Source organism: Seriola aureovittata, chromosome 10 (genome assembly GCF_021018895.1).
Source record: "Seriola aureovittata isolate HTS-2021-v1 ecotype China chromosome 10, ASM2101889v1, whole genome shotgun sequence".
Classification (NCBI taxonomy): domain Eukaryota; kingdom Metazoa; phylum Chordata; class Actinopteri; order Carangiformes; family Carangidae; genus Seriola; species Seriola aureovittata.
The window spans coordinates 9,337,930-9,364,939 of NC_079373.1; the positions used below are offsets into that span (position 1 = coordinate 9,337,930).

At 42.2% G+C, this 27,010-nt stretch overlaps 3 protein-coding genes and 1 non-coding gene across 6 annotated transcripts in view; 2 read left to right on the top strand and 2 right to left on the bottom strand.

Moving 5' to 3' along the window:
• LOC130176120 (cyclin-dependent kinase 17-like) overlaps positions 1 to 3,382 on the top strand; it is a 33,292-nt gene extending 29,910 nt beyond the window's left edge. For all 3 annotated transcript variants that reach the window (XM_056387029.1, XM_056387030.1, XM_056387028.1), the window contains 6 exons: positions 279 to 376; positions 538 to 643; positions 1,145 to 1,187; positions 1,392 to 1,482; positions 1,655 to 1,732; positions 2,018 to 3,382. In XM_056387029.1, coding sequence (XP_056243004.1) covers positions 279 to 376; positions 538 to 643; positions 1,145 to 1,187; positions 1,392 to 1,482; positions 1,655 to 1,732; positions 2,018 to 2,055 — 454 coding nt within the window. In that variant the 3' untranslated portion in view covers positions 2,056 to 3,382. The remainder of the gene's footprint in view (positions 1 to 278; positions 377 to 537; positions 644 to 1,144; positions 1,188 to 1,391; positions 1,483 to 1,654; positions 1,733 to 2,017) is intronic.
• An 80-nt stretch (positions 3,383 to 3,462) lies between these two features.
• Positions 3,463 to 12,670, bottom strand: LOC130176121 (ETS domain-containing protein Elk-3-like). Its single transcript, XM_056387031.1, has 5 exons — positions 12,350 to 12,670; positions 9,199 to 9,407; positions 8,014 to 8,802; positions 5,225 to 5,347; positions 3,463 to 4,256 (listed from the first exon to the last, which is right to left on the bottom strand). Exons 2-5 carry the CDS (start codon positions 9,403 to 9,405, stop codon positions 4,158 to 4,160), a joined length of 1,218 nt encoding a protein of 405 aa, XP_056243006.1. The 5' UTR covers positions 9,406 to 9,407; positions 12,350 to 12,670; the 3' UTR covers positions 3,463 to 4,157.
• Positions 12,671 to 14,915: 2,245 nt separating this feature from the next.
• hal (histidine ammonia-lyase) lies at positions 14,916 to 21,818 on the top strand. The gene is made up of 20 exons (XM_056386307.1): positions 14,916 to 15,314; positions 15,512 to 15,572; positions 15,856 to 15,883; positions 15,970 to 16,044; positions 16,134 to 16,206; positions 16,341 to 16,407; positions 16,507 to 16,544; positions 16,684 to 16,809; positions 16,931 to 17,070; positions 17,246 to 17,293; positions 17,454 to 17,601; positions 17,720 to 17,815; positions 18,208 to 18,266; positions 18,463 to 18,543; positions 18,729 to 18,794; positions 18,875 to 19,040; positions 19,290 to 19,424; positions 20,409 to 20,517; positions 20,639 to 20,708; positions 20,822 to 21,818. The coding sequence occupies exons 1-20, from the start codon at positions 15,068 to 15,070 to the stop codon at positions 20,951 to 20,953; spliced, it is 1,965 nt and encodes a 654-aa protein (XP_056242282.1). The 5' UTR covers positions 14,916 to 15,067; the 3' UTR covers positions 20,954 to 21,818.
• A 2,019-nt stretch (positions 21,819 to 23,837) lies between these two features.
• Positions 23,838 to 23,926, bottom strand: trnay-gua (transfer RNA tyrosine (anticodon GUA)). The gene is given in 2 exon segments: positions 23,838 to 23,873; positions 23,890 to 23,926. It is a non-coding gene; the product is annotated as a tRNA-Tyr (tRNA).
• Between the last annotated feature and the right edge of the window lie 3,084 nt (positions 23,927 to 27,010).

A 27,010-nucleotide genomic window follows, 5' to 3' on the forward strand; every position in this document is an offset into this window, starting at 1 on the left:
CCGCTGAAGAACCCTCCCGAGCTCTTACGAAATTTGACTATAAATGGTATCCCCAAACTTCAAAGTGCCCTGCTGCTTTCTCAAATCAATTCCTGCTTCTGATATTTCGTTCATCACACTGATAGAAACTGGCCGGTTAATGCACAATTCAGGGAGTCTGATCCGGAAAGTTAGAGGTAGTTAAACTGCAGAAGACTTGTTGAGTCAGATCGGTGTTGAAGCTTCACTCAGACATCTCTCTCATGACCTAATCCCTCCTGCCCGTGTCCTCCTCTCAGGGGTGTGGGCTGTATATTCTACGAGATGGCTGCCGGCAGGCCCCTGTTCCCAGGCTCCACAGTGGAGGACGAGCTGCACCTCATCTTCAGGCTGCTAGGTCAGTGCTGCCCCCTGCTGACGGGGAAGCAGTCAAACTTTAAATATGAGCCTTTAATCGCATTAACCCTGGCATGTAGCCCCTGTGGCAGCGTGAAAAGCCCCTCCAGCTGCCGCAGTAAAGCCCGACTCTAACAGGGTTGATTGAATGTCCCTCCACAGGCACTCCAACAGAAGACAGCTGGCCTGGAATATCTTCTATCGACGAGTTCAAGTCCTACAAGTTTCCCAAATACAAGGCCCAGCCCCTTATTAACCACGCACCCAGGTAATACTGGCACATTCATACTCTATTGTCATTTCATCTTCCGTATATGGATTGTCTTTTACGTCAGATATGCTGTATTGTACCACAGCTTATACCACGTTTCATTTGGTTATGTAATTTGGTTATTTGGTCATAAGTAAATATATATTTATATGTGTATTGACTGTTACACATTCTTAAAGTCACTCAACACTCCCCCTCACTTCTCTCGTTAGCCCTCTAATGATTGGAGATGGAAATGAGCAGTTGTTTCTGATCAGACCCAGGTATAAGAGAAGCTGCTGCTGTATGTAGAGCTTTTTAGTGAATTAGACATTAGTATTATTGGTTTGTTTAGTTGGCAGTGTGTGCTCTCTGTCGCTTCCTGTAAGGAAATCCTGTGGAACAGTTGACTATTTCCTTCCTTACACTCGCCAGCATCTGTGAGTCACCCCCACCTCTACTGACCTCCCGCTCTCTCTCTCTCTCTCTCTCTGTCTCCCCCTCCCTCCCTCCCTGCAGGTTGGACACTGATGGCATTGACCTGCTGATGTCATTCCTAAAAGTGAGTCTCTCAGTATCTGTCAGGCATTAATGCCACGTCAAAAACAGTGCGACACATGTTGCAGCTATGTTAGAGCTGTATTTTTGGAAGGAAATGCATCAAGGCACGCCAGGTCATTTTCATGCGATCACACATTGCTTAACCCTGTTTTTTGTTGTTGTTCTTTAATGGCTGTGCGTTTCTTTTTACTGCCCTAAATTTCAGTACGAGTCAAAAAAGAGGATCTCTGCTGATGAAGCAATGAGACAGTCGTACTTCAGGAGCCTGGGGCCACGTGTGCACACACTGCCAGAGAGTGAGTAATGAAATGGCAACGCAGTAATGCAGACTTGGCAGGCTCCGCTAGGTACAACTTGAAGGATATTGCAGTGTACAGTGAGGATCAGTTACAGCCTCATAACAAAGACATTATTGTTCTGGCAAGATGTGATTTTCTGCTGCACTGACTGACTCTTTATCTTTGGCAGACATATCCATATTCACACTGAAGGAGGTGCAGCTGCAGAGAGATCCCGGCTACCGGAACTCGTCGTACCCCGAGTCAGGTGAGGAGTAACGCAAGAATGCATCCTTTGATTGCTTGTTTTCAAACTGTGAGGCTGGGAGAGTTGAAGTGGGGGGGCGAGGAGGGAAAGACCTGAGGACAGGTGCATAAGTTAGTTTTTGTAGTTTGGCGCATTAATCAACACGGTCAGCAGTGACCGGGACGCACACAGCTCATGGAGGCAATCGTGCAAGTGTCCGACTATGAAAAGCTCTGCTGTAAACTTAAATAAAAACAGACAAAAACAGCAAAATTTATGCTTCTCCTTTTTTTTTCCCCCCTTCAGGCAACGGAAAGAGCAGAAGACAAAGCATGCTGTTTTAGACTCTCTGGACTGGGGTCTTTTTTTTTTTTTTGGGAAGGATCTCCTAGCTGTACGGCCTCGCTGATGGATCAGTAACCTGAGATGGATGTTGGCGTGGAGCATCATCACCACCACCATCATAATCATCATCACCCCCACCCCCGACCCCCCCACCCCAAACTACTTGGGAAACTCGTCCACAGTGCGACTCCCTCCCAGGTTTGGCCTGAACCTGGCCCAAAAGAGACATTTATATACTGTACATCTATATTTATTGAGAGAATTTGCTGCTAAATCCAACTACTGTCTAGAATTCTAACAGGCTCAGTCACTTTAATAAGAACATGCAATGTATATAGATTTTTAATTATTTTTTTTCTTGAAGTGGTGGTATTTTTAGTGATATATTTTTTGTCATCATTTCCATTTTCATACATAAAAAGTTCACCTCAGAGCTCCTCGGTGTGAGTGGGTGTGTAAGGCACACCAGCTGACAAACAGAGGGATGTTTCTGTAGCAGCTCAAGAGGGTTTGATCATGTCTCAGTTGCCACGGTGCTGCTCTTAGCTGCACAAATCATTTGTGACCATTTACTCTGAAGGTTTCTGAGGCCAGCTTTGATGTAATAACTCAGTTTTATCCTAACTGGAGGCTAATACGAGAGCAGTGCTGCCAAGCTCTGTGCAAAAAAAAAAGGAAAAAAGATCGTTTTTGTCAGATGCTGGCAAATCATTCCAGGATGCTGTGGTCTCTGTCGTGACCAATGAACAAATGCAGGAGGAAAAGAGCAACATGGAATTATTAACAAGGGCATTACAGGATTAGATACGCCTCCTAAATTCTTCAGAAATCCTAAATATTTAACTAGTTGAACAACCTCCTCGTCCTTGTTCTTGCCCGCCTCAATCTGACACATTCTCTCCTCCGGTCTGTTACAAAGAGGAGGTGCAAAGTAAATTCCCCATGTTGGAATCTGCTGCCTTTTCAGATGTGTCCTGCTTTCTGCCATTCCCATCTCCATCAACTGTAAAAAACAAAACAAAAAAAATGGGTCCTTTTTTTTCCAGATTGCCTCCCTCATTGTGTTGCATGCCTGCTCTGTTGTATGAGGAAGCACACAGCCACTGAACTCCTGATTCAGGGAGCACTAGCTATAGTCCTGCCCCTCGTGAATAAGATACTGAGTCAGTCTATTTAACAGTGTTACAAGAGATGTTTTGTATGACATTCTTTAACTTTATTTGTGGATAATTGTTATTGGTGTGGGATTTCATTGCAGATGCCCTCCCATATTTGAGCTTTTTTTTTTCCAGAGTAAAGAAAATTAAATCTAAAGTTTAAACAGAATTCACATGAACTGGTTTGGATTTTTTTCCCCCTGGTGTCACATTTTGATTTAGCTGTTGTAAAACTTGAAGGCACCTGTGTTCAAGCATTCAATGCTTTGTTTATTGAAAATAAGACATTCTTCACAATACAAAAAAATATACAGAATACACACTGTATACCAAGTCCAGTATAAAAAAAAAAAAGAACATTACAAGCGTTACAAAGGTTTTTCATTGATTTGAAATCTCGTCTTCATTAAAAGATTTTGAAATAAAGAGAAAAATAGGACAACAAGGCACAGCCGGTACTATCTGAGAAGCATAGTGCATACATTACATACAATACCACACAAGTGAAACAACAAGTTTCACATTGTGATGAACATTTAAGAATTTTTTTATTTTTTGTATTTATTTTTATTTTTTTACAAGATTAAAACAACCAAGCTCTCTGCACAGAATGAGCGGCCGGCTAGCTTTTTGCAGCTAGCTACGCATCACTACTGTCCATCATGGACAGGGTCATGTGGAAATGTGCTGTATTTTATCACAAAGAGCCAGACGCCTCATAGACATCATGGCATATGGCTTTTACCAAGTGCTTTCACCCACTGGAATCTGAAGCAACTCAAGTGCAAAAAAAAAAAAAAGTGAGGTCACATACCGTCTCGTAGGACGTTTCTGAAGCAAATTTTGACAAGACGGAGAACAGATCACTGCTGCTGATGATAATGACTTTGAGAAACTTTCAACAAGAGATGGATGAAGATGACAGGTTTTTCACAGATCCTGGATCAGGATTTGTGGGTGGTGGGGGACAGGAGCAGGGAGGAGGGTGTTCCTTCCAGGTTTGGCAGAGGGACAGGCATGTGTCCGTTGATTAGGCTGGGGAACTGTGGAGGAAGAGAAAGGGGCTGAGAGTTAGTGAGGAGGGGACGGAGGCTCTATGAAAGCTGCTTTCCGGTGAGGAACAGCAGCATTGTCACCGCTCTGGTTTCCTGTTTTTTTTTGTTTTTTTAATTCATTGTGCCTCTTCCTTTTCTTCTCTGTCCCCTGCACCTCCACAACAGAAGGAGAAGTCAACATTATTTGTGCACAAAGAATTCGGTATGGTGTATGTGTTCCTGTGAAGGGTGTGTGTGTGTGTGTGTGTGTGTGTGTGTGTGTGCGTGTGCGTGTGCGTGTGCGTGTGCGTGTGCATGTGCATGTGTGTGTTTCACAAATGAGGAGCAGCTCTCAAACCAGTCCACCCTGTTCAAACTGGCTCCCCTGGGTTCAAACAGGAAGTATTCACAGGATTTCCTCTCTCTCTCACAAGCGCTGAAACAGGACACCTCTGCTGGACCTGCTCACTAAGTCAACTCGTTTCACCACCGTTGGCGTGTGCCATTTTGCAGATCTCAAAAACATCTAGTTTTATATATACTTTGTCAAGTAAATACCTACTTGAAAAATGCCAATTCTATAAGATCAAGTCCCATTCTACTTTAAATTGGCACTTAAATTTAAGGACATTATAAAGGGGCAATGTCAAAGAATATTTCATAAAAGGATATAAGAGCAAATCATTTGGAAAAACTGTAGCCAATCATTTTATTACTTCATAAAAGATGAACCAGTGTTGTGTGTCAGAAGTTGGTTCATCTAAATCTCTTCAAAAATCTTCCTGTTGACAACAACTGCTGGGAAGAACGGGGATTTTGCCACAGCACTAATTTCACCTGCACAGTCTCACAACTTCCTCCTCGGCTTTACAACCAGGGAACAATAATCCTTTCAGCACACCTTCTGTTCTCATCTCCTGCTATTTTTGCCCCTCTCCCTTTCTCTCTGCGTACACACCTCAGTGTGTGTTTCTTACCTGGAAAAGGGAACTGTGGCCCTGCAGCCGGGCGGGGCTGAGCGGGGCGACGGGGCTCAGGCTGCTCCAGAAGTGGATGCCTGACAACAGCGGACTGTGAGCCAGTAACAAACCAGAGGGAGTCTGTGAAGGGGGAACACAGAGGAAGAGCGTGAGGGAGGCTTCGTGTAAATAAGAGAAACCAGTGAAGACAACAATTTTTTTTAAAAAGACAAACAGAGATCGACTGGTTGAAGAGCGTTTCTCTCAGGGCTCTGGTAATACGAAACATGCTGAAATGGACGCGTATTGGCGTTTGGAAAAATAAACTGACGGAGCAGGAAGGAAGTCTGTGGTTTCTCCCCCAGAATACAGGGGTGACGTGGGGAGGAGAGGAGGTGGACGGTGGGGGTTGTTGTAGATTTTGGGGGGGGGGGGGGCACTTGGAACGCTAACTAGAGAGAAAACATATGAAATCAATTTCTCCCTCTCTCCCCTGGTCTTCTCTCCACCTCCCCCCTGCTTTCCCCTGTGTCACCTCAGAGAAGTGAGCCAGTGTTGCGGAGGGACCAGCCCTGCTCCCATTATTAATGGAATTATTGGAGCATATGGCATCACTTAGGGCCTCTTCCCTGCTCGCATAAGTTGGAGAAGATTTCTGTAAATCGCTTGTTTTCCTCTGATTCCACTTTTTGCGCCTTGATAAACAGACAGTGTGAGTGCAGTATTAATCCCTCTTAATGTCTGGATAAACCTCTGACATGGAAGAGTGATTTTCTTTCTCTGTAGCAAGTCCAACGTAAACACATTATTAACTGAAAGAGATTATTAAATACCAGTCGATGCTGGTGGCTCAGCCTTCAGGGTTATGGCAAAGATCAAAATGTCACAGATGAATTTGTGGCAGAAAATACAAATAAATTGCGCCGTAGACCCGAGTCCATCTTCTAGCAGGTACGTTGTTTACGCCTGGACAACCGAAAGAGGTAAAAACTACTGAATTTCCTGCATTTCACATGAGAATATTCACATTTTTACAAAACACCTCTATGTCTCACTTTGCTCTGAGTGTAGACATATTTCTACAAAGTCTGTTATTTGGAGCACATAAACATTCTGGCAGTAATTTCCCAAACCGAACACAAACAATGACTCATTAAATTAGTCGAAATGTTCTTTTGTTCAAAACTACGTAAAAATTCCTGTGCCCTTGCACATTTTACCCTCACATCCTACCCCCTTTACCTTTCCCATACCTTTCCCTCTGTTTCTAACCAATTTTGGCTCAAATGACGACTTAAATATAGCGGTAGTGTTTCCAACAACACATGCCAGCTTGTGTCAGATGTCTGTTGCTGCTCTCTGAATACTTAGGGACACTGACATCATCTCCCCATCGCCAGCCAGACCACTGCACAGAGGGGACGGAAACAGATAGCATCACAGAAATGATTCTCTTTCTTTCTGAGATTTGATTATTATTGGGCTAGCTGTACTTCAGCTGAGGCCGGCAGAGAGACATGATCTCTAGTTTGTCTTAAATTATTGAGAGCAGAAATAAGAGAACTTGTAAAAATGTGTCGTAGGGGCAGCAGTGGGGATGTGTAAACATGGCTTGACGAATCACGTTTTAGAGCAATCTCAGGTGAGTGCGCAGCGTACCACGCCATCGGTAATTAAGAGTATTGATTTGATCCCGACATACACTACAGGTCCAAAGTTTTAGAACACATTCCAGTTGTTACTGAAATTTACAGTGTAATGTCTCAGTGTTTCTGAAATGAACGCATAGCGAACAAAAACAAGGAATCGTGGAATCATAAATCCTATATTCAATCTGAAGTTTTGACTCATTCAGCAGCTGAACACACTCGTGGCGTTCTTTCTACAATGGAAACCAAATATTGTTGAGACAGTTCATCCCAACACGATTCCCACAGATGTGTTTAAGGTTGGAGGTGCCGCGGTGGTTCACCTGGAAGAGCGCGTGCCGTAAAAGCTCAGTCCTAACCGCAGTGGCCCTGCTGCATTGCATCCCCTCTCTCTCTCCCTGACTTTCCCGTCTCTCTGTCACTGTCGCTATCAAAATAAAGGCAAAAAAAAAATAAAAATGTGTTAAAAAAGTTGCTTTGCCCTGACTTTCTGTCCAGTTCATCCCGGACCAGCTCCATGAAGTTTAAGTCTGGAGACTGTGCTGCTCCTCCATCATGTGACGCCACCGTCTGGTTCTTTTCTTTTATCTTGCTGTAGGATGAACCCCTGACCAACCAGTCTGTCATCATTACTACCACTCGCCTTTTTCTTACCACTCTGATAACAACACACAGCACTACTCCCCGCAGTACAGTGTTGTCCTAATAATGCACAAGTAGTAACACAGTTTGTTCCAATACTGCCTTTGTACAGACAGAAGGTTTGTTGGTCATCAACAAAAGTTGTGGAAACCTGTGGAAGTGTTTGCATTAACTTTCAAGGCTTCATTTACTTCAATTGCTGCAGGAAAGATGGAAGTTAAACAATTTCCCAATCCCTGAAAAGCGCCTGTTTTCTATAAAATGTACATGATTTTTTGTGACTTTTTGTTATTGCTGCTTGTTATTCACTGGACTTAAACTGCTTGGAAGTGTTTGTTAGGCAAAAGGCAGGGACACACCTTCAAAGACACCTTGAATGGCTCATCATCCCCCAAAGCACTAAAATAATTGCACTTTAGACTCTCCAAACCATCTGACTCTGTGTCTAGAAAAGACGGAGGAAACATACTAGAAGAGGAAACTATAGTTGTATATCAGCCGGATAAATCATCTCACCTGTGCCGTGAAGAAGGCCGGAGTGAGGGAGCCAGACGGGAGTGCTGGGCTATTGAGGGCGATGGAGCCGATGTCGCTCCCTGCAAGTAGCAGGGATGGGGCGGAGATCTCCAGAGCTTTGGGCTTTTTGCTTTTTGGTGGGAGTCCATCTCCTTGGTTACCACTACTACTAATAGAACTACTTCTACCACTGCTGCTGCTTCTCTTCTCAGGAGGCTGCAGGGCTCGCTCCCTGTGCCCAGAGGAGAGGTTGAGGGGCTGAGCACTCTGGTCAGAGTCCTCCTCCTCCTCCTCTTTGGCAGCAGGGCTCCAGCTACGGCCGGGCTGGGTGTGGGGGGAGGGCGGGGAGTGGGAATGAGAGGGGAGTCTGGATGGCCTGGGGGAGACATAGGACTCGGGCTTGGCAGAGGGAGGGGAGCTCCTCTCGCCGGTGTTGGTGCCAAAGCGGATGACGGAGCGTGGCTCCTCCTGGCGCTCCCGCAGCGCGCGCAGCAGATCAGGCTGGTTCTGCAGGGAGCTGATGCTGAAGGAGGAGTAGAGACCCGAGCGGAGGTAGTCGTTACGACACTGCTGCGCCCCCAGGGCCGCCAGGGTCCTCCTCTGCGCCTCCTCCTCGCTTTCCTCCTCCTCCTCCTCTTCTACCTCCAGCTCAGGAGCCTCTCCTTCCTGGAGGGGAAACCGTCCAGAAGCCAGGCCCATCTCCACCGCCTGTGGGTCCATCTTCAGGATCTCAGGAAAGGACACAAACTTATAGACAAACTTCTGGCCGATCACCTTCTTGATGATGTTCTGTGAAACAGACAAACACCATTAACACCATTTACATTTATTTACAACAAACTGATATTAATCTGGAAAATAATAACACAACATATATTGATTATCACAGAGAAGTTGGACAACATTTCAGTCCAGAGAAGGCGAGCTGCCACACTAGGACTGTGCTGTGTTACAGTGCTACGTCATAACCGGAGCTCTATTGTGCATTTGATGAGAAAGAGGAAGTGGAAGTGTCTATCTGGGGAGACTGTGGGTTTAGAGAGAAGCACAACAAACAGTTTGTCGTGGAACTACACTCGTTTCACATGCCTTCAGGTCCTTTCAGTTATAATAGCTCATGTGACATGATTAGTTGGACTACTACACAGAGCTCCTGTATTTGACCAGTATCCGAGTCTGTTTCACCTTGTCGTAGTAGTAGCGCAGGGCTCTGCTCAGCTTGTCATAGTTCATGTTGGTCTTGTTCTTGCGTAGGCCCCAGAGCTTGGCCACTTCCTCTGACTTCAGCAGCTTGAACTCGCCGTCTGTGGACGTCCAACATATCAGGTGCTTGTGACTCTGGTCGAGCAGCAGCTGCAGCAGGAACTGCCACAGGGTAATGGCACTGTCCATACCTTCAGTGAGACATACACATCATATGATCAGAGCGAGGATGGTGACAGAATTTGACACAGATGGAGCAGAGTGTTCAACATCAAAGCTCTGATTGGCTATTTTTATAATCCTCATACGATGATGCTCTTTCCGCCTGTGGCCTTTTTCACTAAGAGACAAAAGTGGTTAGCACTCAGAGGTGTCAGTTTACAGAGAAAAAGCACCAAAACCACCTGCATATGCTGCAATGACAGAATTAGCACAAAATTCAAACCTCCAAGGGAAACAAGCAACTCTCCTTTACACTCTCCTGTGCTCATTCCTGCCCATGTTCAATACCTGTGCAAACTAACTGTTGACGAAACACAGCTCGTGTATTTGAGGAGACTGTTTAGAACAACGGGAGCTGATGTTTCATCTTAATTAAATGCCTTTTCACACAAATCTCCATACAGACTAAATTAGGTTAGTGGCTGAGGAGGGACGAGCCTGTTTGAGCTTTAACATGTGGTGTAAGACAGAGTAGAGCGGTGATGAATAGAACAGTGTGTGTTAAAGAGTGTAGTGTAATGTAGCAGCAGCAGCAGAAGAGAAAAAAAATATAAGGAGGAACAACAGCTCAAGCCAGAAATATGCTGCGGTTCAACCTGGCCCTCTCTCCACAGGAAGTATGACGGGCCCAGGGTGGGTTATTCCTTTAATAGAGGAATGTGCAGCCTCGAAGCTCCTGTCTGCCTGCTAGGAGCTCACATATTAATAATGGGGGGGGGGGGCTGTTTCCGTCACCGCAGACTGTAACAGTTAGTCAATCAATCAAAATAGTCGCATGACAGATAATAAACTGGCAAAAAAAATTAGATAATTGGTCAATCATTAAGTAAATTATCAAAAATGAAAAACTTGTTGCTGTTTCCTGCATCATCACCAACTTTGATGGTTTGGTTCTTTTCTCAGTTTTGTGTTTTTGTTTGAGTTTTGGACTTCAGACTTGGATCAGACAACAAGACACAAGATCAACTTAGGCTGTGAGAGACCTTTTTTTTTTTTTAAAAAAAACAAACCTTTTTCTGACATTTTAGAGATTTTTTCTTAAAGATTAATCAGTTATGAAAACAGTCATCAGCTCCAGGCATTTTCCACATATTGATGACGGTTCAAACATCAATACTTCATTGGTACAGACTGTGATGAGTCTGATGAAACCAATACCAAAAACTGTTGAGTGAATGCCTGATCAGCTTCATAGTTGATTCTTATGATTTGATAGTGATTGACTTTTTCTTTAGGCTGATATTTACTTTTTTAAATTATAGTTTTGCCAATTTTAGACTCAATTTTATTTATCCAAAGTTCTTTGGCTGCTGGTGTGAGAAGTCTGATTTCTTTTGGTTTCAAAAAGAAAGATGTTTATATTCCTTATAAGTAAAGTATTTAAAAAAAAAAAAAAAGAAAGGAAAAACGGAGTTGTCTTTTTATCCCTCAGATACGGTTTTGGCGACTTAATTGAATTTTTTGACTCTCCACACAGTCCTACTTGACTGACTGTATTGTCATCTCGTGTTCTTTTTGGTCTTATCTGTGGATGTGAGGAGTGAATAGTGACTGATGTTCACAATAACAACGATAACAACCTGGCCTTTCAACCACTACACACAGTGTCTCTGTCCAGACAGGAGAGAGGGAGGGAGGGAGGCTGAACTCGCTTCCGATACAAGCTATCCCCTGAGTTTTTTATCTGCCATGTGAAACTACAAACCTGTCACAGTCAGGACTTCCTCCTATTCTACTTCCAAGGACAAATGGTGAGGAGAGGGGATCCCACAGCAGGGGAGCATTTCCCCAGTCCTGCCACACTTCCCACAGAAATCCCAGAGGGAGAAGGTCAAAAGATCAAATCATTGTCCCCTTTTCACAGCTCCACCCTTTAACCCACTCTGAACCCAGACTTTGGTTTGGCTTTTGAACGCTTTGAAGCAAAAGTAAGGCTTGCCAATTCGGGGCCGCTGAGCCGACAGGTCTACAATTAGGCCAGTGTGACTTATAAACATTCACCTTTGCAAGATGCTGCAAATAGCACAGTGGAACTTTAAAGTGTCCTGCAGCTACTGCAGGTCAGAAACACCTCAGACAGCAACCAGCTGGAAACACATTAGTACAACATAGTGATAATAGCCTCACAACTCACACGCCACATGAATATTTGAGTGATAAGCCTACCACACACAGATAAAATCCCATATCACAGCCCTACAACGGGGTGACTACAGTCACTGTGAGAACCGCAGCCAGGGTAAAACACTCTTTCTAGGAATATCACAGGAACATTGTGGTGGTTTCTGTCGGGGATGAGGAGCCCTGCTGCGGATGCTCAGACTAAGAAGCCTCGCTGTGCGCACAAAGCCATCCAGTGTGTTGGCTGAACGGAAACTCCTAATGAGATTAGATGGTGTGTGCAGACATTACTTAGCCATGACTAAATCTGCTCTCTTCCTGTTCGCAGACGGTGGAAAATTCAACAGGGGCCCATAAAAAAGCATCTCTAAACAGAGGCGACGGACTCTGAGGCTGTGCTCTTTTTTTTTTTGCCCTGTTCGCCTTTTGTTTGCCTCCGTTTCTGGTGAGGCTACACTTGTATCCGGGAGTCGAAAGTTGCACTAACTGTTACGCACAGAGGTCTGGATCACTCTTCTGCCCCACTGACTCATTTTCAAGATGTTGCTCGGACCGGAAGACGGCACAATTGTGTCCAAAACTAAATCGGTACTACTCTTGCTTAAAACTTAGAAATACACTCGATCCGAAGAGTTGAACACAAGTCAAACACTTTTACAGCCCGGACACTTCATAAGAAGTGTGAACACGGTCGCTGATACAACTTATCATGCATTATTTCACTGTCTCCAAGCCACAGATTAGCCAACAAAGCGCCGTTCATAGAAAAACTCTGTTTCTTTTACGTTACCTGCAATCTCTGACTTTGTCTTTTCCCTCCGTGAAACTTTACGGTGAAGCTTGTGTGATCCCTTGTTTTTCCATGCTTACTTCTGGTCTACACAGTTGTGCTGGACTGAAATAGGATCCTGGGCTTTTTCTTTTTCTGAGCAGGAAGTTGGAGCAGGCAGACAGAGCCGGCTGACTTCCTCTCCCCTACGATTCCCCAGGCAGTTTGCCGTCTGTGTAAACACACTTTTCCTCCCCTCCTCTTCTCCTTTGCCTGCCCGCTGACTGCCAGCAGCAGTAGGCCCGCTCACGCAGGATCGGCACACATGGTGATACAGAAACTCCTACAGCCCATAAACTGACATCATCAGTCCGAGGGCTAGCGTGGTGCTTTCAGGCACGCCTCGTTACTTCAAACATTTCCATTCACGGGCCTAAAGTCATGTGAGTTTAGGTCTTACCCTGTTTACTGCTGAGCTAATGTGCGCCATTACACCGTGAAGCAGAGGAAACATGCATCAGGATATAGGGACACTTCGTGCAATACTTAGCACAACTAAGTGACACAAGTCATTCTTTATTGCCTTTAATAAATGCAGCTGCTGTGCAAATAGGAATTAATTCTTAAAGATAAGAACATACTGATTTACAGGGGAATACCATGGATTATGCAAATGATTGTGCAAATATTTGCCCAGAATTATATGTGCAAAAATGATTCTCTTAGCAACATCATTATATACTGACCTATGTACAGACCTGCTCTATGTGAAAAGTGCCTTGAGATAAAAATTGACTTGACTTGTTATATACTGCATGCATTTTATTTTAATGCCATGTGTATTATTATTTTATTTTAGTATCATTATAATTGTTGTTCAGTTCTAGGATGTATCTGTTTGTTTTGTTCTTTTTTTACTTTTTATGTGTCCTTAATTATTGTGGGAGAAATGGAAAAACAAATATATTTCATTTGAAAAACGCATGCAGGAGTAGCACTTATTTTGTCGTGGTATTTTGAATATGTTTGTCAATATTAACAAAGACTGGTGATTAGCCTATTAACACGAAATATCAAACAATGACATATAATAATTAATTTCAGTTGCTGCATGTTGATTTAATAGTCTATTTATTGTTACTGTGCAGGGAAGCAGCACTACAGTCAGGCTGCTAGAACTGTATGCCATAAGATTTTAGGATGTTTGGGAATGTGCATGAGTATGGTTATGTTTTTTTTCATTTTGAGACATTTTTGCCTTTATTTGATTTTATGAACAGACTGGAAGAGCAAAGGGAGATGACATGTAACAAAGGTCCTCAACTGGCATTGAACCAAGGATGGTGCAAATCACTTTAAACCATTTGGTCCAAGAGACGGTTACAATTAGGCAGAAAGATGGTGAGAGTTCCTAGTAGCATTGCAACTGATCCATCTCATGTTGTATTTGGTTAATATCAGCTTTTCCATTAAACGTAAGATTTAAGGTCCGATGCTTTTAGAGAGCCCAAATAACGTGTGTAGGTCACGAAGTGGAAGAAATGGATGAAAAATTGATTGCACTGCTGTTGTTGTAATATTTGACTATAGTACAAATGTTTGTTTGCAATAATATTCTGCTGACTGGCTGAATGATTGTTTTGTAATGTATGTTTTGTGTTATTATGAAATAGTGTTTGGTCTGTGGTGCAAGACAAACAAAGGAATCCGACAAGGCAAATTCAATCAGTCTAAAAGTGTCATCTGAGATTAGGTAAAGGTTCATGTTGAGGCGTTAATGTTAGCAACTGAAGTGGGATCATTACGAACACATGCTCAGGTTTAATCAACACTGGCAAACCTTAAATCACTGGTACAAACCATGGTCATTTTTTGACCCACAGGTTATGGTAGTGTTGGTGTTGGTGGTGTAAAAACAATACATTAGTTTTAAGTGCATCAAATTGCAATGTTTATATAATTTTACACAAATACAAAAAGACACTGAAAAGGCCTTCTGACAATTTATAACATTTCTGTTTGGTCCTTCCTACAGAGTAAAATGGGGAGAGAGATAAACTGCATCCCTGACGAAAGTTTGAAAATAGTAGATAGTAGAAATGTAGACACACTGAGCTTTTTTTTTTTTTTAATAATTGCATTTATTAATATCCGCTGAAATTAAATCAGACGGTGAGTAGAATGTGAGATTTTGGTGATGAACACAAATAAATCTGATGTAATCACATCAAAATATTAATTTGTTGCACCTCTACCACCTGACATTATGTTGAACCAACAAATTGAGTTCAAAATGTTCATAATATTGTGTCCACCCTGTATGACATTTACATTCACTCAAAATGTCTGATAGAAAGTAAAGGCATCACTAGTAATAGGATTCCAGTGTAATTTGTGGAATGTGTTTCAAGTCCTTTTGAGAATTAAATTCAACAAGCAACTACAACAGATACTTGATTTGTTGTTGGTAGTGCAACAATAATTGGTTTGCATGTTACATGTTTCTTTGAAAACAATACAAAAAATATCTCCAAACAAACTTCACTCATCACGTTTACAATATGTCCAAACATCTGTGTACTGACCTGAGGAGGTCAGTGGTCCCGAGAGGTGTGACACCGGCGAGGCGGGACTCGCCAGCGGTGCGTCTGATTGGTGGCGAAACTTGCTGAAGCTCAGGGTGGTACTTTGCACAGCGATGAGCAGCGCTCACTGCAAGTAGAGTCCCGCTAAAGCGCAATGCCTCGTTTTACTGTCCACATCCGAGATGAGTGGCTGGCAGTGCCATGCCGGGATACCACCAACCCCATCAGGTGGCTCGGACAAGAGGCGCTAAAACGTTACATCAAGAACAAACCAGACAACGGCGGCATCACAGCGGTGAAGGACACGCGCTTCGTTGTGCGCAGGTGCCAGGGTTTGGGTTTGTTGGACGCGGATGACACCATCGAGGATGTGCTGGAGGACAATGACTTTGTCGAGATCGGTAATGACCGTGTGCATGAAAAAATATAAGAAGTGTTTGCATTACACTTGGGGACACTGGAGATCTTTTACCTCTAGCTGTGCGTAATTTGTGCGTAATTGCGCATAGTCAGTCACGTAATGACTAAACGTTAAATGTAATTACAGTATCAACCAATGAGAGAAAATGCAATTTGTATTGTTATCTTGTACTTCCAGCTATTGAAGGAGATACCATGTCTCCTGACTTCATCCCGTGTGAGCCTGGAGTTTCTCATCTGTATCCTCAAACCTGTGTACTTATGCCATAGTGGGTATCTGGGTACTGCAGTGGGTAGTAAGTACTCATGGTACTAGATAGAGTTTTCATTGTTCATACCATTACATTGTTTTCGGCTGTGGGTATCAATGACTTTTGGAAGAATAAAATAAATCTTTGCCATATATTTAATGATGTAACACTGGGCTTTATTATTTCTGTAATAAAATAATGTCTTATTTTCGGTATAGGGTTAACACTGTATTTTGCTGAATGTTATCCTTAATTAAAAAATGTGAAAAAGAACAGCAGCATACAAAGAACCTGGAGAAGTAAGCTTTCACTTTACCCATTTCTGCAAAAGTTGAAAACACGTGATATATTTCCACTTCTATCTAACACACATCTCCCTGTACAGTATCTTTCCTTGGATGGCAGCAGCCTGACATCAACAGATTTGGTCAACCTAGGCAGAGGACTCTACAAGATAAAGGTAATAATCAACAAATTGTATTTGTTGTCATTTCTTGTCTGTGGTAATCTTTGACTTAGTGTAATCATTTCCTTTACCGACATTTTCAGCTGACTCCGGAGGCAGAAAAAAAAGTTGTGCAATCCAGAGACCTTTTGGACACCATTGTCAAAGAAAACAAAGGTTAAGATAAATTTAAGAATAAATGTCCGTCTGCAAAGACATTAAATGCATCGATCTGAATATTAACCAGCTGCTGCAAAACTACAGTCTCCAGAAATAAATGATTCTATGTTTTCACTTCTCTGTGCCACCAGTTGTCTATGGAATCACAACAGGTTTTGGCAAATTTGCCCGAACTGTCATTCCTGTCAGCAAGCTCAAGTAAGGACAATAATTTATTATATATTTCCTCCTTCGACTGTTGAAGAATGAGCCCTTTCTTATGTGGTGATTCATGACCATGCCCTTTTTTTCCTACAGGGAGCTGCAGGAGAACTTGGTGCGGTCACACTCAGCAGGTAATAAAAGTCTCCATAAAGCTCACTTTACTTTCTTGTTTCGAGTTGAAGATTTCCAGATATCCAGTGCTCCTGACAAGGTGTTTTAGGTACTTCTGTATTTATGTCAGCATCATCAATGATATGCTGTGGTGTGCAGGTGTGGGGAACCCATTAAGCCCAGAGAGGACCCGCATGCTGCTCGCTCTGAGGATCAATGTTCTGGCCAAAGGGCACAGTGGGATTTCTCTGGAAACCCTTCATGCCATGATTCAGGCCTTCAACGGTAAGCTTCAACTGCACCCGGCAACCTCACTTAACCTTAGCTGACCTGAGCTATCAGTTTCCGTTGACTGAGATAACTGATAATTGGGAACTGTCATATGAATCTTACTTTGCCCCTACAGCTTCCTGCCTCTCCTTCGTCCCAGAGAAGGGAACAGTGGGTGCTAGTGGAGACCTGGCACCCCTCTCTCACCTGGCCCTAGGGCTGATGGGAGAGGGTAAAATGTGGTCTCCTAAGAGCGGCTGGGCAGATGCCAAATATGTAAGATCAGAATGACTTTTTTCGTGGTTGTAAAACAATAACTTGCTTCATGCTGCAGGAAATGTGCCTTTTACTTGTGAAAGTGAAAGGTTGCATGATCCAATAGGAAAGCATGTTTGCTTTTTGATGTCCCTTGACCTTTTACATGTTTTTTTCTCCTTTCATCTCTGGTCAGGTCCTGGAGGCCCATGGACTGAAGCCAATATCACTAAAGCCTAAAGAGGTTATGTTTAAATCCAACCACGCGCTCTCTTATTTGATTTGCCCGTATTAAAGATATCAGCCCAGGGTTCACTGGGAATGCATTGTGTTTTCTCACGTACGGAATTTAGAAGAAGTAGTGGTTTCTTTAAGTTGAGAAAACATCTTATTGTCCTTCACAGGGCCTTGCTCTGATCAACGGGACCCAGATGATCACCTCTCTGGGGGCGGAGGCTGTGGAGCGAGCCCAGTCGATCGCCCAGCAGGCAGACATCATCGCTGCTCTCACTCTGGAGGTGCTAAAGGGAACCACCAAGGCTTTTGACAGTGGTGAGCAGCATCAGTGGTGGTGAACAAAGTCACAAAAGTAGATGAAAGTATTTACCTCCAGTTTCAAGATCCTGCATCTTGTCCATCCTTTCTTATTTTCTGGTCTCCTCCCATACAGACATCCATATTCTGCGGCCCCACCCAGGACAGATAGAGGTGGCCCAACGCTTCCGCTCACTGCTGGACTCCGATCACCATCCATCCCAGATTGCAGGTCAGAGGACAGACCCGGATTCTAAAGCAGACGAGCAACAGAACATGATAAAATAGTTACGCAAAGTAATCATTACACACATAATATCTGGGCTAAGGCTCACACTGGACACACTGTGTGGCAGCTGAATGTTGTCTCTCTGTTTGTCAGGGTTTCTATAAGAAATATTTTTTACCACTGCTCGTGATCAAGGCGGGAACACTCCGCTTTGGCCCTCCACTGTACCACATACCATAAAATGTACCATAAATAGCTAGGATGGGTCAAATGCAGAGGGTGTATTTCCCCACAGGATTTAATCAAATATAGCTTTTGGCAACACTGTGCCTGCATTGCATCCTTAAACATGCAGCACTTAATGTGTGTCATCTGGCGTTGGTGCGTTTTTCCAGAAAGCCACCGTTTCTGTGACAGAGTCCAGGATGCCTACACCATGCGATGCTGTCCTCAGGTAACCTCAAGTAAAGTTTATTTATATATCCCAAAATCACAAGCTTGGCCCAGAGGGCTTTACACTCTGTACACCCTCTATCCTCCGACTCTCAGTTAGGAGAAGGAAAAACTCATGTGGTAGATCCCATATGAGGGATGCAGTCCTGAAGCAGAGTATTCAGATTTTGAGCATAACCTTCTCTTCCTCTGCACAGGTTCACGGAGTCACCAATGACACAATAAAATTTGTCCAGAACATCATCAATACGGAAATCAACAGTGCCACTGACAACCCTGTATCCTTCCCTGACTTGCAAGCTGGAGGCAAAGTCTCTTACGTGAATCTCAATGTGCCACTTTTGTCTCTGCACTTTAAACTGTTAATTGGTTCAACCTCAAATTCCAGGTTCTGCCACAAATTGTACGTTGGATTTTTATTGGAAATCAGTTTGCGATCTATTTTTCTTAACAGCTGTACAAGATGGTGTTTGCGGAAAGAGGTGAGACCATTTCAGGTGGGAATTTCCACGGAGAATATCCAGCTAAGGTTCGTGACTCACCAAACAAGGTTTTGGTCATTGTTGTAGATTTTGTTCTCCTCTCTTTCACCGCTCTTTCCTCTCTTAGGCTCTGGACTTTTTAGCCATTGCAGTCCATGAGCTGGCGTCTATCAGTGAGAGGAGGATCGAGAGGTTGTGTAACCCCTCGCTGAGTGAGCTGCCTGCCTTCCTCGTCAATGAGGGAGGACTCAACTCAGGGTTCATGATTGCCCACTGTACCGCAGCTGCCTTGGGTCGGTGTGCAAAAACATTAAACAAAATAGCATGAGCATAAGTAAAGTGCATAATAAAATAGATTTCTTTGTTGGTAGACTAGGTTTTAATACTGAATATGAATTTCAGGTAGAATATTTTGTACAAAAAGATGTTCAGTGTTTTTAAGTTGAACAGCATTTTATCATTTATCCGTATTTATGTCCCTTTTTGCTGAATGATTTAGTATGAACCTTAACTCTAATGTCCTTTTTTAATTCTGTGTCTAGTTTCAGAAAACAAAGTTCTGTGTCATCCATCCTCTGTGGACTCCTTGTCTACTAGTGCTGCCACAGAGGACCATGTGTCTATGGGAGGCTGGGCTGCCAGGAAGGCCCTGAGGGTCATAGAGCATGTGGAGCAAGGTTAGCTTCTTTCTTACCATTATAAGTAAATTACTACTAATAATAAGACAGCTCCGATTAGAGCACTTCTGTTTCATATTGAGGCACAAATGTGAGCGTCAAAACATTTCCACATTGATTCATTTATTACATTTACAAACTCCAATTTAATCAACTATTGCATGGTTTTCTAATGTAGGGACTGTCGGCCTCCGGGGAAATATTTTACCAATAAACAGTCAATAAAATGACTTAACAAATGAAATATGACTTCAAAGTGATAAGTCACAAATACATGAGCTGCTACACAGATGAGTCACTGTACATAAATTAACAACAAACCCTGCAGTGTCATGTGAGCCTTTAAATCAGCAGCTGCCTCTGGTTCAAAGAGATTTACTGGACGGTTCCTGGTGATTCTGTAACAGAAAAGTGCAAAGGTAACGTTGTTGAAAACCATGCCAGTGTACACTGCGGATAGAGCAGCATCAGCAAACATTTGCATGGTCTAAAATCAAAGCACATTGAGTGGATATAGTGGTTAAACATAAAACTAGAGGTTAAAAAATACATAACTACATCAGTGCCTCTGTGACCAAATTTCTTTTCTATTATTCACAAGAAAAGAAAGAATAAGATACAATAGTTGTTGTATGTTGGAACAGACTGAAAAAGAAAACTTACAGAGGGCTGTATGACAATTGTCCTTTAATATTTCTATTATCATATGATGTCATGTATTTCATCCGGTCCCACACATTGTGTAATCCATTTCACTGTGTCCAGCAGCACTGTGGCCGTAACGCAAACACAGGATTGTCATGTAACATGCCAAGAGCAGTGACATCAAAAGTTGTGTAACACTTTAATTTTGTGGCTTAAATAATTACAACTTAAAACTGGATTTAATAAATAACAAATTAGAAACATGGTATCCTATTGGTTAGCATTTCGTTACCAATAATAAACATTTTGCTAAATCTAAGTGATGTTTTCTGTGATTAGTTCTTGCTATAGAGCTGCTGGCTGCCTGTCAGGGTATCGAGTTCCTCCGCCCTCTTCGTACCACCACTCCACTGGAGAAGGTCTATGAACTTGTGCGCAGTGTGGTCAAGTAAGTCAAACAGATGTGGCCAAGGTACACGTCTCTCAGTCCAGTGAAATGATGAACAGGATAGTTAATATTTATCCACTGTTCCACTTCTGACTCTCTCCTTCTCCTCTGTCATTAAAAGACCCTGGATTAAAGACAGATTCATGTCTCCAGACATCGAAGCTATTCACCGTCTCCTACTTGACCAGAAGGCAAGTGCCGACTCTTGAGGAGTGACTATAAAATGTGTTCACCGTCTGTGAACATGTAAGCTCCACAGGGATGGATTTTTTTTTTTAATTGCATGTTTATATTTTCAACTCAGGTGTGGAATGTGGCCAAACCTTACATTGACAAGTATCAGACAGAGTACATCCCAGAGTCCCGCCCCGTCTCTCCTACTGCCTTCTCCCTGGAGCCTCCAGCATCGCCGAGGAAACGTGTCCGTCATGAGTGAATGCATGTTCAAAAAATGTTTGTTTTTTTTCTTTTGCAACAACTAAAAGTATTTGAGGCTTTTGTGAATTTGAATGAAAACCAAACAAAATCTTTGATTGGACATTGATTTTAAGATGCAATGTTGTTGACTAAGTTCATACTTTGATTTCTGACATTAAAATTTTTGATCCTTGATATGTTGATAATTTAAGAAATGGGCGTATTATATCTACACACATGCAAACTCAGTGGCCATTTTATATGTGACTTACATAAAATCTAATGCAATCCCATACAGCAGCCCAGCAATACATTTTTCCTTTATGAAGATAATAATGTTCAGTTTTGACAAACATATGGGAATAATAGAAACATATTTTAATATAATGTAGTCCATTACAACACCACCGCTAACCACGACCTCTAATAGACTTATGGAATTAAGACTTCTCTGAAACTATATATAAACTTTATATAAATATAACATCATAAGTTTTGTAAAGGTCAAATATGTGGCAGAGCTGTTGTACTGAATTGCATTAGATTGTATAGGTGTACCTAATAAAGTGGCCAGGGAGTGTATATTTCTTTAGTAATTATTGAGTGTTGAACTTGCACATACACTGCCCCACATCACTGTGCATTAGAGTTGTATTTATCTAAATGTTTGTTGTCCCTTTAAAATGTCTAATTTAGTTGTTATTGCCACATGACTACCTCAGCCACTGCACCATTTTCATATGAAATTAATGATGTAGCATGAACATTACTACAATTACATTTATGTTGTTGTTCTGGTGTAATTATATGAAATTTTACATCTCTCTCATCTCTACATTTCAAACTTAGACAACAATAAAATTTTTAACAGCTGCATTCTTTAATTATTTGTCTGAGTATGTGAGTCCTGCCTCTGCTCACTTGGATACGTTTGTAGTTGATAGAAGTTAATTTACCTAATGATGCACAGTGGCAAAGTACTCAGATCCTTTTCTTAGTTTTATCTTCTTACTTGAGGTACACTTAAGTTTATTCCAGTGTTTCCCAACCTACAATAGGGGATGGACCCCTCTGAAGGGTCACAAGATAAACCTGAGAGGTCATGAGCTGATTAGTGGGAGAGGAAAGAGGGAAAACCTGATTTATGATTCAACTTTTCTTTCTTTCTTTGCTGTTTTACTGAAACATTGGATAAATTTACTTATTTTAGTGTAAAATGCACTTTTTTTTTAACAGAATTGTTTTTGAAAAGCTGATATGTTTTGTAAAATGTTAACCTGAAAAGTACCTAGTAATTACAGCTGTAAAATAAATGCAGTTGGGTAAAGAGGACAATGTTTCTCTGAGAAATGAAATGGAGCATAAAAAAGGACACACTCAAGTCAACTACAAATACTTCAAAGTTGTACTGAAGAACTTCAAGACTAACCGCTAACCAGAAAGTGAATTATAAGTTACCAGAGGTGTAGGTGACGTTCAGATTCCTTGCTTTATCCAACTAACAGTCTAAAACCCAAAGATATTGGGTTTACGATTTTCTATGACACAAAGAAGGTTTAAATCTTCCCTTTTGGGAGCCGGGAACAATGCTGGCATTTTAAATTACATAAATTACTATTAAGATCAAACATCTATCAAAAATCTTTTTTTTTGTAAATCAGTGAATTGACTGATAGTTTCAGTAATTATCTGTAATTATTAGTGATAAAGTAAAATATACATCCATGAATTAATGAAATATAAATAATTATCTGTGTCTAAATCTAAAATACATGCGCACTCAGAAATGTCTCCCTGTGTGTTAAACCTTAGGGGAAGTAAGTTTGTCAGAAGTTTTCCAGTCCAGTTAAAAAGCACTTACCTGTCTGGGCTGAGAAGCCACTCTGCCATCTTGAGGTGCAGAGGGGAAAATCCTGAAGTGGTAAGTCACAGACCTGTAAGGGCAGCTTTGGTCAACAAATTCAAAGGTTACACAAACAACTCGTGACAGATAATAGCACAGGGGGCAGAAGTCTGTTGTACACAGATACAGTACAACGTTACAATAAAGACTTGTGCTTTAGCCTGACTGAATTTGGTGGGACAAGTTAAATTGTATTGTTGCAATCTCAACCTTATACAAACATAACCTCAACTGCTAAATTTAGTTTTCTGCAGTGACTTGTGGACTTTACAAACGCTTATCATTGAATGAATGGGAAATAATGTGATTCCACCACAGCCATAAACATAGGCTTAAAGACAGTCACTCCTGATTAAACAGAGGAGTCTGATAGAGGTTACACCAGGGCAAGAATCTAAGTTAGCTTCACTTCCTACAGCTTAGGTCCATGCTAGAAATGTTTATTAGCAAACATTTATTAGCCCAAGTGTATACATAGCCTACTGTGCAGACGTTTTAGGCACATTAGATGTTTAGATTGGCAAAGGGTGGTCACAGTATAGATTTAATTTAGGTTTTTGTCTGTTTACTGCACTTGTGCGCAGATAAATAAAAAACTATTAATGGCATTATTTTTGAAAGCATCCTCACATTACCTTTAGTGCCTAAAACGCTGTAAAGCACTGTACATGTACGTCTAAATGTTCTAAAAAATAGTACACCAAGCCTGCACATGTTTCAAATCAATACAACCAATCCCAATCAATACAAAACAATAATCCTGTGTAGGGTTGTAGGTATTTGGAGGCAGAATTTACAAACGTTATAGTGGTGGAAACTACTTTTTAGTGAAATTAAAAAAATTCCATGTTCTTTTATTACAAACAATAAGACACAGTTAGCCATGCAGACTGTATGGGTCAATGTTGCCGTTATCTTTCGGCTGCTCCCAAGAGGGATCACCATCCGCATATTCGACACTGACCCAAGGAAGGAAAAAAAAGAAAAAGAAAAAGGAGTCTCCTTCGAGCCGGATTCGAACCAGCGACCTAAGGATTTCAGCTGCACAGCCACTACAGTCCTCCGCTCTACCAACTGAGCTATCGAAGGGACGATACACCAGCTCCACACTATACTGTATTCAAAGCTAACCTCTCCGACAGATACGCTATTATTACTTTGGTCAAATTGTTTCAGTCTTCGTAACACAACACCCAAAACCTTGCTACCTACTACATGACGAAAGTGCGGTTGCTAGAGTTTTAAGCAAAACCCCTTAAAATTATGAAGTTAAAATTCGTGTTGTGAGAGCTAATGTTTGCTAAAGCTAACTTTAAGTTAGCTAATTTACCTGTAGCTCATGCCCACATTGCAACTAAAAAAACAAGGAATGGAAAAAGTTTAAATTTAACATATTTTTCTAACACTTGTCACCCATCCTAATTTAAACAGTGTTGAGTTCATCACCTGAACTCGCGTGTTGGTTTGATGAAGGAAACAGGACACTCATTCAAAGTTCAAATCCCAGCATTTATTAAAGCTAACAGCAATATAGCATTAGAAAAAGGATGGCCTTCAAACAATATCATAGGTTCAGTCTGTTCTTCTGTAACGTTGCACAGCAAGTCTTATAAAAAGTCAATTAGTTATAAGCATATTATGATTACATCAACAATGCACACACTGTTTTATTAAAAGCACACAACAGATTAATATAAAATCCTCTACAATTCCCCCTTTTGATCTCAGACATTTCTGAGATCAATCTTTACTGTATTCCTGTTACCTTACTATCACCATGTCATCCTCCTCATCAGTCACATCCACCTCTCCCCCCAGGAGGGGCATCTGGTATGGAGGTGGTGGCGGGGCTTTACCCTCTATGGTGGCTGTGATAAGGCGAACACATAGAGAACGGATACAAGGTACACAGCAACATCCACACAAAACCAACATACCTGTCACTGCAATCAGGGAGGAGACAACGGAGATCACCAGGTTGCGCCATTTGCCAAACCAAGAATCTAATATGTCAGTGAAAGCATCGTCAATACCAGTGTGAGAAGCCATTTCATCATTTAATGCTCTGATAGCCTGCAATGCTCTGGTTACAGACCCATCAGGAGCTGTGTTATTGGGAATAACAGTACAACACTGTTCACCAAACATGTGGCATGCACCTCCTTTTTCAACCAAAGTTTAACTCAATACCTCCATACATACTTAGGGCACTGTCAGAAGATGAGTGTGCTGCACCTGTCTTCTGGTGCGATTGAGTGGTGTCAGCTTAACCTGTCTCTGGTCTCCGTGGTCTCCTCTCGACCGCTGCAGCGTTTCCCAAATTAAAACTGGTAAAACAATCACAAGAGATATTAAACACATTACCCCCAGCATCCTCCAGCCTCCCGCTGTAGGTGCTGAGGCAGGCACAAATTTCATGATTGCAAACTTACACTTCACACTTTGTTAAAACTTCAAAAATAGATATTTAATGCTTAGTAAAAATACATGTAAAAATTTGCAGCAATAATAAAAAACCTTCTGCCCAGGACTTATCTGTTCCTTGTATCTAAGCAAAACCTTCACTTAGAGAGCACTTGCAACCTACTATCCTATTTCACTGGGAACACTTCTTCAAAAAGCAATATATGAAATGCTAACTTATCTGAGCGAAACTCCAAGCCCTACTGTTGGCTTCCACTACGTCTCTGACAACGCCTCTCGAACCTCCTGTAATGAGCGTGAAGGTGCTTCAGCTGGAGTGCACCTGCTCCAATGATACCATGTATCTCCTTTTCCTTTCAACCTTACTGCACATGAGGTGCGCTCAACCACCCGTTCCACCTCGGTTCAGACCACTTTCTTTTGAAGACTTTTAGCAACACCCAACCGGCCGTGTGACGTCTCCTTTGTCCTGAACCTGAGTGGAAAAAGCTGAAATGAGAGCCGTTAGCTGACCATACCGGGTGGGAGAACTGGTCTGCCATCTGCGGCTCTCCATATCTCCCCCTGTCTTGTTGCACCTCTCTCTCTCCATACTGATATGTCATATGGAAATGCCTTTTCTTGTTCCTTTATTAACATATTTACATCGCACTTCGGAAGGATATCCTGCACTGTCACCTCTGCCTGCATCATCATGTACTGTGGTAAATAACCTGCTGTCTGTTTGGCTACTCTATCAGCCTCGTTATTCCCCTTGGCCATGAATGTGTCTGCTTTATCATGTCCCTTGCATTTTATCACTGCCACTTTTGCTGGTTTCATTAATGCTTCGACTAATTGTTGCATTTCTTTCTCATGCTTAATAGGTGTTCTGGCTGTTGTTATAAAGCCGGCTCTTTTCCATTGTCCCAACTCCACATGCACCGCACCTGCCACATAAGCTGAATCAGTACAGATGTTAACTGCCTTGTCTGCTGACTCTTCTAGAGCTGCTATGACTGCTTTCAATTCAGCCAACTGAGCTGAAACTTTCCCTTCCATTTTCTGACCTGTTCTGTCCTCATGTTGCTGTGTGGTGATTGAATCACGACTGCATAGGCCGCTTGGAGTCCCTTCTCTTGGTGTCTGAAACAGCATCCATCAGTGAATAGCTCTTCCTGTGCTTCCTGTAGTGGTTTGCATATTAAATCTGGCCTAGCCTTGTCATCTCTCTCTACTTTCTCTTCACAACAACGTGGTGTCCCTTCTCCCATATTATCTGCCATATTGATTCCTTCATGGGTGTAAGTGATGTGTGCTGCTCCCAGCAACTTCTCTAGCCTATTCTGCCTCAGTGATGTCATGGTGAATGATGCTGAGTTCACATATGCCACAATACTGTGTGTTGTTAATACTGTCCATGCATGTCCCATTACTATGTGTGCCGTTTTTTGTATGAGTTTAGCCACCCCTGCTGCATGTCTGGTGCATGGAGGATGTCTAGCTTCTGTGGGATCCAGTGTTACACTAGCATATGTCAATATCTGTCTCCCTCCCCCTTTTTTCTGGAAAAGCACACCATCTGCTGTTTTATCTTTTACAGAAACATCAAGGAAAAAGGGTTCTTTGTATTGTGGAACTGCAAGATCAGCTGCCTGTGCCAGTGTTTGTTTCAAACGAATGAAAGCGGCTTCAGCTTCCGTGGACCAGGTCAGAGTGGCCTTGAGATTGCGCATGCCCTGCTGATTAACTAGATCACGCAAAGGGGAG